Below are 14,871 nucleotides of genomic sequence, written 5' to 3' on the forward strand. Positions count from 1 at the left end.
ATGTCGAGTATTCGCATTGGTTGAGTCAATTACAGCATAACTCACTGTAGTGATGCGGTCGTACGACGACGGGTCTTCTACCCGCCGTGGTTGCTCAGAGGCTATGGTGGTGTTGGGCTGCTGAGCACGAGGTCGTGGATCGAATCCCTGCCATGGCGGCCGCATTTCGATGGAGGCGAAATGCGAAAACACCCGTGTACTTAGATTGAGGTGCACGTTAAAGAACCCCAGGTGGTCAAAATTTCCGGAGTCCTTCACTACGGTGTGCCTCATAATCAGAAAGTGGTCTTGGCACGTAAAACCCCTAATAAAATTATTAATTAAACGGGCCCTCTGTGGATCCAATAGTATAGCTTCGACTACTGATGTAGCTTTTTCGGCCATTGGCTAGAAAATATGTGATCGCCAGCGTCTTTCGGTGACTGTATAGGAGTTCAACCAATATCGCATGTGGTCTTATCATTATGCATAGATGCTGATAATCATTTGTAATTCCAAGAATAGCCAGTGGCACGATTGACGATTCCCGCAATATAGCAAGAGCAAATGTTTCTCATAGAAGTAGTGGATGGCAGATCTTTCTCGGAGCTTGAATGCAATGGCCTTTTCCCAGCATTCTATAGGGATCCAAGCAATTTAAGGCTCGTAGAAAACTACCTCGCCATTCAACCCATGGTACATCTGTGTTGAGCCGTATGCACAACTCGAACCGCTTCTTCGCACTTCCAAAAAGGAAACGCTACCCATCATAAATACACTCACAGTCCGTCGTCCGATTGTTCAGCGAGTTCATAAAAATATATGGGCACTTTGCTGAGCTAAACTGCGATAGGCGAAAACCTATCTATGTTCCTTTCTTCACTCGGAACCACCTGTCAACTTTGATGGATCACCCATTGTTCACCTAACGCCACCTGTGAACTTTGATTGATCCCCCATTGTTCACCTAGAGTCATCCATCAAGCGCTGTGACAGCTGTCACCGGCTGTGATTGATCACCGCTTTCCTGCATCCACCACGGACTGTGCACGGACACTCATGAGCCACTAAAGGCTTACGCCTTAGAAGTGAGCCATGTTGACGGGCTTGATGATGTACCATCTAAAGGATCTGGCTGGTCAAGTGCACGCATTTTCTGCTTTGCGTATCTGAGTTAGATGATAATATAGCGAGAAGCTCTTTTTGTATCGCTGCGCTTGCTGTTGCCGATTTCGCAAAATGTGTTGTGTGAAAACGCCGGCTGCTTGGAGTTTCGCTTTCAACCATGGTTTAACTAATCGAACTCTGCATACAACGTTGGAAGTGGGTCACCCTCATATTCACACTGCACGAATGAGCCAATAGATTCGAGTTTCTCAAGCGCTGAATTGGCTCTATCGGCTAAGAAGGCCAAGAAGTCTGGTGTGCTGACCTTTTCAGTTAACTTAGCGGCATTCAACTGTCTTCATCTTTCTATAGCAGTTCCTCACCTGTAGACGACAATCTTCATGCCGGGCGAAGGCGAATGGCACCGACATGGGGCAAAACTGTGACAGCGCCAAAGTGTATCATTATGGTTAAGTAAACATAAATAATGTGGGCGCCTCTTCTTACTCTTATCTTCCCTGGCGTCCCCTGTGCGCTTCTTCCTTCGCTTTCACGAGCGTTACAATACATATAGCCCGCAAACTGTGGAGTACAGTGCGTTTCCGGCACATTGGCAAATGATGCCTGACAGCCCATGTCCGTTTCCGGACGTGGGCTGTCAGCCATCATTTCCAAATTTGTAATGGACCCATCCCAGAGCAGCGTAAAGGCACTTTTTTTCCTCGCCTCATCCAAGCCGCAGCAACAGCAGTGGAGCTCCCGAAAGCCTCCCCGAACCATGAAAAGCTCTCGGTAGCGAGCGCCGCCCGGTGGTGTAGAGGAGTCATCCACGATTACGCCCTCTCCGTGCGAATCATAGGTGCGAATGGAACGGCGGCAGCAAAGCCTGCTAAAACCCCTTAAACTTCGTAAAGTAGCGACACTCTCCTCCTCCGTCTTCACTCCTCGTTTCTCCTCTCTTTCACGCTCCCTCCTCGACCGTGGCGCCGCCTACACTGCTCGAGCGTAGCAACGGCGCCGACATGTGCTCCTCGCCACTCCGCAGAAGCTTCTCGAGCAAAAATGGCGCTGATGCACGGCGCGAGGGCCCACGTGATGCTATTAGGCCAATAGCGACGCGGCGTTGGCCAGAGCGCGCGAGGAGGAGGCGGCATTCTTCAAAGCGTGGCACTACTTTACGAAGTTTAAGAGTCTTTAAAACCTGCCAGCGCGCGCAATCTCGGAGGGCATCACTCATAACTTGAGCTCTAACGAAGAGCGCGCACATCGAGGCAACCCGCTGCCCAGCGTTACTAGATTAGGGTTTAGTTTTCAAACTTCTTTGACTGCGTGGACCCGCCAGCGATGCTCGCCTCTGGTCGCGCTGCTGTCCTTATTTGCTCGATCAACACGGCTACAGTGTACTATAGTTCACTCTAGTACATTCTAGTACACTGTAGCAAGGCGCGCACGGTGCGGCACTGTCCGCGGCTTTTCACGTGGTTTGTCGGCGTGCATACATTTTGCTGCAGTCTCGGTGCTTGTTGCGAGACTCTTGTGCGTGTTGGATTGTTCATTTTGTACATTTTTTACATGTACATATTGAGGAGTTTACTGCCCGTATCAACAAATTTTATTTGGTGACGCGAATTCATTTTAATGCACGGTTCCAGCAGCGAAAACGGGCCTGCAATGTGCAAGTCTGCTCGCAAGCGAGTAAAGCTCATGTAGGTTTGAACATTGCACTTGTGAATGTGGTGCTCTGATGAAAGAAAAAAGTGCTAGCTTCATTTTTTTTTTCATCGCGAAATAGTGCTGAGAGTGCGTACATATCTAGAGAAGGTATTTTAGATTTATTCCTACTATTTTAAAAGAAGTGCATCGAGTGGCCTGCTGATCTGCTACAAGTGCTGATTAGCAGCAAATATTAGTACCAATACAGTAATTCATTAATAATTAACTGACTGGCCTACTGACCGCTACAACGGCTGGTTAGTAGCAACAATTAGTTATAATAGTTTGATTAATTAGGTAGCTGGTTGGCCTGCTGACCGCTATAACTGCTACTTAGTAGCAACTCTTAGTACTCATTCATTATTTATTTAATTCATTCATCAATAGAAAATTTGTACGATGACGAAAGATTTATGGCGCAAGGTAATTGAGTGGAAACACAAGAGGCATATGCTGCTAGCTATCCCGCTTGCGCTTCCTGTCACTTAAATTGCGCCACAAATCTTTCGTTAAAGCTGTGCACCAATTTGCCCAACAGTATACTCTAATTAGTACCAATCAGCAACAGTTGATTAGTTGAGCGCAGCGGATGCCTATGCGGCTGGGCACCTGGACTAAGGACCCAACAGCGCAATCCGGGGAGCGCAGCAGGAGTTTTACAGCTCAGTAAAGTTTTTCAGTGAATCTGCTAAACGCGAGGCTACTCAAGCATTAAAAAGGAATCGGTAAATGCACTTTTTGCATTCGCAAGTTGTGAAGTCGGAGAGGAGGGCCCGAGTGCCTTCGTCAACGCAGAGCTGCGCCCGCGTAGAGCAACGACAAAGGCACGGAGGAGCCCGCGACATATACGTTGCCTGCGGAGAGCTCAACAACTGAACATAGCCTAGAACGCTGCCCCATGGAGGAAGTGGCATTTTAACGCCAAAGCGGTAGGAAGCCCGTGTCGCAGAAAATCCGACGTCGGCGGACAACACTTCGGCGAAAAAGATTTTCGAACCACCCATACCCAGGCCATCCAAGTGATGCAAGGAATTTACTGAGCGAATAGAATTTGTCTAGCTAAAATACATGGAAAAATCGCAAACTACGGCATACACACAACCTGCGGGCGTGATAGCCCTCGCATTTTAATTTGACTATACGAGAAAATGTAATTCTGTTGGGCGAAAACTCAAGGAAACCCCTTTTCTAGCGTTTCTGCAATTCACTAACCGACCGCGGCGTCCGCCATTTGCGCATGCCGGTTCGTGGGTGTCTCGGGGGCCACGGAGCGGCGCGTCCGGTTCCTTGCAATACCTCCAGCTGGCGCTCGCCTCCGCCGCATCGCGGCCCACGCGAGAGGCCGCGTTTCTACCACGGAGCCCGCCTTCGTGCACAGAGTTTGCGGTCAACGTTTCCCGGTAAAGATTACGGTTACATATGCTTCAGTTGCCGGGTAGTGTGCGAAGCAGTCAGGGATCTTCGAATGCTATCGGCGTTCCGCTCTTAAAGGCGAAGCTTAAGCGTCCTCCAAATTGTTTTTATTTCCCACTACGGGCCGTCCAGCGGGCCGAGGATGCCGCCAGGACCCACGAACTCCTGGCCGTCACCTAGGCGGGGCCTTTGGCCCTCTCTGCCAACCCGCAGGGCACCACAATAAAGTTATTTCTTCTTCTTCGTCCTCCTCCTCCTCCTCCTCCTCCTCCTCCTCCACGCGTTCAGTGGAGGTACCCGAACGGGGAATACGTTACTATTCTAGTAACATTGCGGTAGCGGGGAATGGCGGGGATGGCACATAGCGCCGCTGGCGGCTGCTTATCGGAGGAGTTCTGGTTATAACCACTTGTCTCTATGTTTTATAGTAGGGCTATTTTTTTAATACGCTCATAAAGTTTCTCACTATATTACCTAGATGGAAATGTGGCGCCACTGCGCTGTGGTATTGGTGGTAGTAAGAGGCGATGGGAAGATTGGTGGGAGAATAGTAGGAAAACGACGAAAAAACGGAGACGTACAAAAACAAGGTTCACAATAGGGGGTCAGAAAATTTGGTTATGGGAATTCATCGTGGGTGTCTTTTTCCTTTCTTTTTTTCTTTTTTTCTCTTGCTTGCCACCAAGAAAGAACTTGGTGGCGCAACCCACCGCCCCGTTCCAAAGGAGGCGCTCATAACATCCATCCACCCATCCATGGATGAAAATGACGGTATATATATATATATATATATATATATATATATATATATATATATATATATATATATATATATATATATATATATATATATATATATACCGTCAAAATCGGGCCCCTTAGTTAACCCCCTTTCTTCTCGTTTATATATATATATATATATATATATATATATATATATATATATATATATATATATATAGTGACTTCATTGGCATCGTTTTCGAGAGCCTGCAGGGGTCATAGAGTTTCATACAATAATTGCATATTGCAGGAAATTATATGCTGCAGGTTGCCTTCACCCAAGAAGATCGCGTACTCGTTACGCCTGCAGCAGAAAAAATATTCCACATCCGCCGCCAAGGCTTGTGAGTGGTGGCGCTGGACAACTCTCCAATGATTAGTTCTAGTAGTAAAAAAAAACATAAATATTCCAGAAAGCAGACGGGGGAAACGGCACCGCAGTAGCTCACTTGATGATGATGAATATGATGCTGATTATGATTATGATGATAGCAACTTTATTGTACCGCCGGATAAGGAGGCCCCCTACTCCACGTCCCCGGCACACACGCCTAGGGGACGGGGGACGGGACCTCCGTGATTAGAAGCAAGCAAAGAGATCTTGACTCTTCGCGGCTTCTTCTGCCAGGCGGATGGCGTGTTGCTGTGGAGTAGGGTCCTCGCTCCGCAGCAGGGCTTCGCAGGCCGCTCTACAATTTATGTTTGCTTTAGCCCCCGGGGAGCTAGCGCATATTCCCAGATTATGTGGTCGAGGGTCCCTCTCGCCCCACAGTGTTTGCACTTATCGTTTTCTCTACCATGTATAACATGGTGTGCCCAGAACGGGTTTACGAAGTTCCCAGCTTGCAGGCGCCGCCATGCGACTGCCTCTCTATTGTTTAGACTTTTATCCGGTGGTGGCACCAGTCTCCTGCGTAGCCGATAATTTTCGACAATCGCCGTATAATTTTGCAGACGCTCGTTCATGTTCCGGCAGTCGGGCGTCTCCACAGCCACCCGGAAGTAGAGAGCTGGGCTAACTCGTGGGCCGCCTCGTTGCCAGGAACGGACGTGTGTGCGGGGGTCCAAATTAGGCTAATTTTTCTGTTTAGCCATCTACTGGCCCGAACCCTTGCCGTTTCCGGTGAGATCCTACGCTTTCCAAAATTCCAGATGGCCGTTTTGCTATAGCTAATTAAGAAATTTGCTTCAGTTCCCACGCAAGCGAGCGCTATCGCAACTTCTTCAGCCGTTTCCGTGTTGCGGCTTCTAATGGTGGCGGCCGATGCAGAGGCCCCTCAGCCGTCGACCACCGAGGCGACCGCCGCAGCCGACCTGCCACTTGCCGCGTTCACGTACGCAACCGACTTGCTGTCCAACGAATCCAAGCGTTTGATCAGTGCTTCGATCTGCTCTCTTTTCCCTCCTCTCCGTGTTGAATACGGGATGCATGTTACGATGGAGGGGGGAATGATTAGATTTTCTTGGCAGTCCAGCGGGATGTTTGTCTTGCCTCGTAGTCCCCTATCGGTTTGCAGGCCTACCATTTCGAGGATAGCTCTGCCTGTGGTCGTTCGTTCGGCTTAATCTTTCGAGCTGCGAAATTCTGACAGCCTCCGCTATTTCGTCCCAGGTATTGTGCACTTCCATAGAGAGGACCTTCTCCGTGGAGAGGCTAATTGGTAAGCCTAAGGCCTTCTTTATGCACCGTCGAATGAGCGAGTCGAGTTTCCTCCTCTCCTCTGACTTGACGTTTAAGAAAGGCGCGGCATTGTAGACGCGGCTTATTACGTATGCTTGGGTTAGTTTAAGCAAGCATCTTTCCTTCAGGCCTCGTCCTCTCAGCGCAACCCCTCTATATATGCCAAGGCCTTGCGTGGCAAATCCCTCTAGATTTTTGATTGCCCCATTATTATATCCATTTTACTGTACGAAAAGTCCCAAGATTCTGATTTGGTTTACCTTTGGGACTGGTTTCCCCTCAACTTTAATGTCAAATTCTAAGCTGCGCTTGCACCGGATCGACTTTGGGTTGTAGACGAATAATTCCGATTTTTGCGTAGGGCATGAGAGACTAGCTGCTGGCAGCATATATAGTCGACGACAGTGTCCGCCGCCGCCTGCAGGCGCTCCTCGATGCTCGCCTCGCTCCCCTGGTTGGTCCAGAGGGCGATGTCATCCGCATGCATGCTGAAATTTAGCTCCTGTATGCTTCTCAGAACTTCATGGAGGCCCCTCATCGCCACGTCGAAGAGGAATGGGGAGAGAACAGAGCCCTGCGGCGTGCCCCTGCTCCCTAATTTCAGTGTTGGAGATTCAATATCTTGGAACTTCATGCAGGCAGTTCTGACTGACAAAAAGTCCTTGGCATGGCCGAGGATTACCTTGGCTTCTCTAGAACGCGAGTCAATTGTGTCATGTTTGAGTAGGAGCATCACGTCCTGCATGCACAAGCCCAGTCGGAAACCGATGATCTCTTGCGGACACAGGTCGTTCTGCTCCATAAAGCGCGTCAGTCTGGTCTGGACTGCGCGGTCCATCAATTTCCCTATGCATGAGGTTAGGGAAATGGGTCTTACATTTTGTGTTTTTTGGGGTTTGCCCGGCTTTGGGAGTAGGATCCCGTTTGCCGACTTCCAATGGCGTAGGAGGTGGCTTTTAGTCCAAATTTCTTGCATGTACTCCATCAGAGCGCTGCTCACTTGATAAGAGAATCGCACGCGTAACGCGAAGACGTGGGTTCGTGCCCACTTGCGGCCAGTTGTTTTTTTTTTTTATCCGCTTTCCTTTTCATTTATTTATAATTTTCTTTAATTCAATCAATAAGCACAAGTAATTCCCCCTGTATTGTTATTGGTGTCCTTGTTTGGTGGCTTTTACGATATGATTAATAACAATCAGGCCCCTCGGTTCCCTTTCTTCTCTTCAGCTGTACTCCCTAATTCGCGCAAAAGTCGATGGAAGCCAAGCCTGGTCAAGTCAGGCTGAGTTCATTTTGTAGACGCTGGCTGTGTGGCCTGCAACCCTACTTTTATAGCTAGCCTCCGTAACCCTTACGCATGCTTATGGTAAACTGCAGAAAAGTTTACTGTAGTTTTGGCACCGGTGGCCTTAAAGTGGCTAAATCTGTAGTAAAAAGGAACCCGCAACAAGCCTACAGCAGTCCCGACTCTCCCTGATACTTTTGACGATCCTGTCGTCTCGTCCGGCGGGAAGCGATGCCTCTGTGAAAAGAGGCTAGCGTGACCAGTAAATCAGCCAACGGCGCGCGGTGTTTTGGCGGTGCTGCAACCACCAGTCAGTGAGTTTGTTTCTCATTCACTCTCAAACTGCCTCAAAAGCGTTGTTAGCGTACTGCCGACGCTTTAACTACCACTGTCCCATGCGCCATTCGAAGAATCACGTCACACCGTCGGGAACTCGGAAGCTTGTGTATTCGTTTCGAATGCTCACAGCTGCTCCCTGATGATTCGTTGCATAACATTTACATAAACCGATAGAGACATAAACCCGTGCTTCACCGTGAACTTCAAAAACAACGGGACCGCTACATCACAACTGATCTTGAGAAGCATGAACTAGAGCGGGGCGCTGACATACTGTCGGGCGGAAAGAAAAGTGAGATAGAACAGTTGTCCGCATTGCGAACAACGCAAGCCATCATCTATGTCATCTTGACTGCTGGCACGTCCTTGTTGCAGATTTCCTCTTAAGAAACCAATTTTGTAAAATTCACTCATATTTAATCCTCTATTTGTATATGAAGTCGCCACGGCGTACTTCATTCATAAACAGCGCACAGACAGCCGTCTATGTGCCGCCCCGCGCGAAGGTAGTGTAGTTTATCTTAATCACGAGATATGCTATCTTTCGTTGTCTGTTCATTCATAGCCGAGTCTGCAGGAGTCGTGCATTGTGAAAAGAACATATTCATTTTGTATTACTCCTTGCGTAGAGAATGCCTCTGCTTATCAAAGTTCGGTTCGTTGACGGTATATCTAAACTATTTGGGCAGCTTGTGTGGCAAGCGCAGCCCACGTTTTTAGATAGACATTGTGCTTCTAGAACTTAAAATTTCAGTGAAACGTTGCTTTGAAATTTGAGCTTTCCGTGGTTTTGCTTTTCTCTTTTCTTTTCTTTTTGTGTGTTCATTGTCTTAAGCTTTCGTGAGCTCAGAATCCAGCTATCCCTGTGACATCACATTGGAACGTCTCTGCTAGAAAAATAAATGGCCATCATTTGTTCTGTTTGAATCAAGGGTCCCATAATTGCCACATGTATGTTGCATTGCTTGCAATAAAAGGAAGAAAAGTTGCAATATCACCTTACTCCCCTACTTCACAAATGGTCCTAACAGGCCACTGTAAGGGTTGTATCAAAAAATATCAAATCACTTCTTTTGCAAAGTTCTGTTAAATTAACAATGGTGGTTTACAAGCACCATAATGCAGATTGCTGCAGTGTACTAACCAATTCTGTGGTCGGAGTTTTATGAGTGGCATTGCAGAATGTTAGCCAATTTCATGGCCTTGATGGGCACACTCTCGACTTGCCCGAAAGTCATGAACTGTACCTGAGGCATAACCTTAGTAAGCTCCAATGCAGACTCATTGAGGCAGATTTGTTAAAACCCAACAAATGTGGTTTTTAGCTAAAAGTGAGCTGAGCTCTTTTAAGGGCATTGAAGGGCCTACCTAAATTTTTATTGGAGAATCATGCATGCATATTCTTTCGCATTTGACTTACTGCAGAACTATGCAACCTTCGGCATTGTCATTTGGTGCACATGACCAAAGCACCGAGAGTAAAATGTGCGCTACAGATTTCACCGTTGGAGCTTAGCTTTAAGAGGCACACTGCTTGTGGCACTCCAAGAGGTGTGGTTGTCTTTGCAGTGGAGGAACAACCCTCGCAACAGAAGCCACAAGAGGAAGGAGCAACGATGCAAGGCTCATCAGACTGTGACGTCTTACGTTTGTGCAAGCAGCTGCAAGAGATACGTGCCCAGCTTGCCAAGGCCAGGTGTGTGCATTGAGACTGTATTCTGCTGTTATTGGCTGCATGTTTGATCGGAGCTATGCTTTATTTCAATGACAGTGGTGAGTTTCCAGAATTACCACTGTTGTTGATAAGTGAAGTGTGCAAACATTGCATTCGGCCAGTGCTAACATACGGGGCAAAAACTTGGAGGTTAAAAAAGAAGCTTGAGAAGTTAAAGACTGTTCGAAGAGCATTGGAATGAAAAATGTCAGGTATAACGTTAAAGAGACAGGGAGAGAGCGGTGTGGATCAGTGAGCAAACAGGGGTAGCCGCTATACCAATTGAAATTAAGAGAAAAAAAAGGGGGGGGGGGATTGGGCAGGTCGTGTAATGCGTAGGGCAGATAACCAGTGGACCATTAGATTTACAGAGTGGGTGCCGAAGGGAGGGAAGTGCAGTCATGGACGACACAAAATTAAGTGGGGTGATGAAGTTAGGAAATTTGCAGGTGGACGTTGGAATCGGCAAGCACAGGACAGGGGTATAATTGGAGATCGCTGAGAGAGGCCTTTGTCCTGTGGACATGAAAAGAGGATGGTGGTGATAATGCTTTGTTTCATGCTTAGCAGGGCAATGCTTTGGAAGCTGCACAAATAGCGCAGTCATAAAAGTTTTCACGCTGCAGGTTTCGCGCTGCAGTTGTTTACCATCTGCAATGCTTCCTACAGACTAACTACTATCTATATAATGACTACAATTTGGGGACATGAGGGCATGTTAAACTGTGTGTCACCTGTGCACCTTTGTGCTTATAGTATGCAGCGCACAATGTATTGGTCGCAGGTGTGCTGTGGCTGCTTGTTGCAGCAATGTATTGAACAGCAGATGTACAGGGGCACACACTCCCCACTGACAAAAAATTTTGGGGAGAAATGTGCGCTGTACGCTGTCACACGTACACTGTTTTTTTACTTTTGTTCCAGTTACTGTCGTTCACCATATTACCGCTGTTATCAAGTTAATTAAGTAGAACCCTTGGAGGCTTATGAAAAGGGTTCTACTTGAATTGAGGACGACGCAACGAACTATGGAAAGAAGAATGATAGGTGTAACGTTAAGGGATAAGAAAAGGGCAGATTGGGTGAGGGAACAAACGCGGGTTAATGATATCATAGTTGAAATCAAGAAAAAAAATGGGGGCGTGGGCAGGACACATAATGAGGAGGGAAGATAACCGATGGTCATTAAGAGTTACCGAATAGATTCCAAGGGAAGCGAAGCGTAGCATAGGGCGGCAGAAAGTTAGGTGGGCGGATGAGATTGCGAGGTTTGCAGGGACAACATGGCCATAATTAGTACATGACCGGTGTAGTTGGAGAAGTATGGGAGAGGCCTTTGCCCTGCAGTGGGCGTAACCAGGCTGATGATGATGATGATGATCAAGTTATTCGTCTTTATCACACACACCTACTGTATCCAGAATAGCTTGAACGTTGTCACCAGTTCTGTAGCAGGAAAGACTTGTCTAATCAGATTGCATGTGCAATGCAAATAGTAGTTATTTACATTCTCAAATGTACACGAGTGCCACTGGTTACTCGCTTATAAGTAGCAGACTGATTTGGCCCGTCTGTAAAGGTTTGGTGACTGACAACTGTGCCTGCCTTTGTAGCTGTAATTTGAGTGTTTTTCTTCTTGGGCACAAGCAGGATTCATGCAATGGGACGGAGTGCCAATTCAGCCAGCGAATGAGCATGACGCAGCTCAGTGCCACCGAATCACGCCACACGAAAAAAATGTCACAGAGAAGCTGGCAGTAGCTCAATTTGTTGTGCCTTCGTCATGTGACAGACTGTGAACTGAATAGGCAATCCGTCTCGTCGTGTGAATCCAGCTTTAAAAGGACATGAGGGGGGAAAAAATTATATTATTCAATCACAATTCTACGATATGAAAAAAACATCTCACACTTGAGAACAGGCTTGCTAAATCGCAATAGACGCAAATACCAAGGACACATGGCAACACCACGTTGAACTCTAGTTCAGTCACTTCAAGTCAAGCACCATCTCGCCACGACATTATGGATATTGGCTGAGCCTGCTTGAGTCTAGTTAATTGTTTATCGGCAAATAAGGACTATGACGTATTCTGAAGGAATTATACAGAACAGGTTTCAAAGTCTGACAATGCCACTGCAGCCCAAATAGGAGAAAATACTTTGAAATCCATGTTGTCACGCTGACATGGTGGCACTGGGATCTCGGCTTGAAATTCGAGAAGTGGACGCTTATCCTTCATTTTCTGTTATGGTAGTAATTAACCTCTTAGAGCAAATTTAACAAAAATAGAGTTTTAAAAGGATAATTTATCAGCCCAAACTGATCTAGTGCTTCTGAATTAGCATCCCTTTAAGTTGCATTTTTGACAGTTCTTCACCAATATTACATGACTTCACTATTGTACACGCCATCATAACTACCAGCACGGCGTAGCCATTGTGCACTACACCACACAATGTTGCCGCAGGCAGAGCATGTACCAAATGCACACATGTTGATAAAACATCAGGAACATGACGGCAAAATTTTTTAGAATTTGGCGTGCAACTCTCACCAAGCACGTGCAAGGAAGCTTAACTGTTTCGTTCATAGGGCTGTCTAGAAAGCATTTACATGGGAATTGCCCGATTGCACAAAACTTATCAGCTTCTCTGATTTCCCAAGTGCATTTGCAATAATATTTCTTCCAAGTCAGTGTTGTCTGTGCCTGCTCCTGTTCGTCCTGTGTAACTGCGCTGTAAGTCCAGTGACGTGTCACCCAAGAAGCCATCATCATCATCATAAAAACTTTAATGTAAGACTGAGGAGTCAACTTTCCATGCACCTGCCCTGGCAGCTCAGTGGCTGTGGCGCTACGCTGCTGAGTACAAGGTTGCGTGTCCGATTCCCAGGCGTGTGTGCGGTAACGGAACCCAGATTGTCAAAATTAATGCGGAGCCACAACAGTCGAAACTTGTTCTGTTCTAACCTTTTGATGGCAACGGCGCTGGCTGTTGCCAGCATTGTTAACTCAGTTTTGGCTTTGTAGCCGATGGTAATGCATGAAAAACTTTTGGACACTTCTCCCATTTGCTTTCCTTAGGGGTGCGCCATTAGAATGGGTAAATAATGTAGTTAATGTGGCCTTTGCTCATTTGTCTCTTACTGGAAGACACAGCTCATTGGCCTTTTAGACAACAAAATTATTTTGTCTGGCAAAATGTTTTGACAAGCTCACTCTATGTTCCACATAGTCACTCGCTTCATTACCGTGGAAAGCATAGTCAGTGCCTGCATTCATGCAGCTTTTTCTTTTATCTAAGAGCATGTTCTCAACGACTGGCATTCAGGTGCCTGCCAACCCTAGTGGCATTCACATCACTAGGCGAAAACTGCAACAATGGCCATTTGCAGACGGCACTTGTGTATGACAAGTTCTTGTGAACGTGTGCCCATGTTTTCTTGTGTATGGCTGTTTTCCCCGTACTTGCTTGTACAATTTTTGTGCCGCAACACTTTACACAAGATAGAGCCGTCAAACAATGAGGAATGTGGTGTCGTTAGAGGGCTTTTCTGATTGCGACAACTGACTGACCATGCATCCCCTTATTTCTGTTAATCAGGGCCAAGGTGCAGGTCGATGGCACCATTCAAGACAAGGCAGCGGCAAAATTAGATGAAGTGTGCGAGTTGCTACAGCAAGAAAGCCAGAGTGACGGGTCTACCCGTCCGAAAGATGGAACCTCATCAGAAAACAATGCTTCGACGATGACCGAGGACGATGCCGTGAATGCAGTTGTTGAGGGGCCAGCCTCTGGTCCAAGTTGTTGTGCTGCAAATGAAACAGTTGGGGGCGACGACACGTCCCTTTCGTCGGCGGTCATTGTGGACACGGCAAACCTTGACATCGCCTGCGAGACCGTCTCGACCACAGACTACTGCGACGTCACAGAGAGCCCGCCGCCTGCGGAAGCAGACGGAGTGCGTAACAGCACACTGGGAAGCTCTCCTTACAATGAAGACCACTGCTATGCAGCAGGCACTAGCGGCGGTGAATGCATCCTTCCCGACTCACAGGCTTCGTTAAAATTCATCCACCAGAGTTCGGAAAAAAGGCCTGCTCCCACCGACACGCAAACTCCAGATGCGAAGAAGTTGAAGACCACTTCGTCAGTCTCTTCCGGGACTCCACTCAAGGGCCAAGTGATTGTGGCTGGAGCCCGTGTTCCGTCGGGGACCCCGGGTCCTGTGATTGTGCGCCGGTGCATCCTGCAGCCCGCCGGGACGAACATTTCACAGACGCTGCGGAACTCATCGCTGCCCATTGCTAGCCAGTCCAGAGTCACCATGGTAGTCAAGGCGAAGGATGCCGGCAAACCGATTCGTGTGCCGGTTCACATGTATTCCTCGTCAAATCAGCAGAGTGGGGAAGCTGGCAAAGACTCGCCACAGAAGCTCACGATTGTGCACATGAAAGTCCTGCAGCAGTCACCGCAAACTAGTAGTGAGTTTTCTTCCTTTCTCTCATCCTAAGGCATGTTTTAATATTTTGTTAATTTATTTTTACCCACCGTGGTTCATCGTGTTGCTTCTGATCTGATGCACTGTGGCACTGACTCTCTGCGCATTGAGAAAGTTTCAAAGGAACACAACTCCTTGGAGACTAACCGGTGGGTCATGACGGATCCGAGCAATTTGACAAGTCACCCACCAGTGAGTCATCACACTCGAGGATCGAGACTCTTAAAAGTGGTGCCACAGTGAATGTATTTAGTAGGAGGTCGCTGGTGGAATTCCCAGTTGTGGTGGTGAAATGCATAAAAAAGAAAGTCGTTTAACATGCTTTGGGTGCTTGTTAAAGAACCCGAGGCCGTC

General features: G+C 47.4%; 1 protein-coding gene across 1 annotated transcript in view; it reads left to right on the forward strand.

Moving 5' to 3' along the window:
• The first annotated feature begins 7,955 nt into the window (after nucleotides 1-7,955).
• Nucleotides 7,956-14,871, forward strand: part of LOC142564616 (uncharacterized) — a 32,100-nt gene continuing 25,184 nt past the window's right edge. Inside the window, exons 1-3 of the mRNA XM_075675677.1 lie at nucleotides 7,956-8,275; nucleotides 9,870-9,996; nucleotides 13,620-14,500. Of these exons, the coding sequence (XP_075531792.1) occupies nucleotide 8,275; nucleotides 9,870-9,996; nucleotides 13,620-14,500 (1,009 nt within the window). The 5' untranslated portion in view covers nucleotides 7,956-8,274. The remainder of the gene's footprint in view (nucleotides 8,276-9,869; nucleotides 9,997-13,619; nucleotides 14,501-14,871) is intronic.

This window comes from Dermacentor variabilis, chromosome 11 (assembly GCF_050947875.1).
Source record: "Dermacentor variabilis isolate Ectoservices chromosome 11, ASM5094787v1, whole genome shotgun sequence".
Lineage (NCBI taxonomy): Eukaryota > Metazoa > Arthropoda > Arachnida > Ixodida > Ixodidae > Dermacentor > Dermacentor variabilis.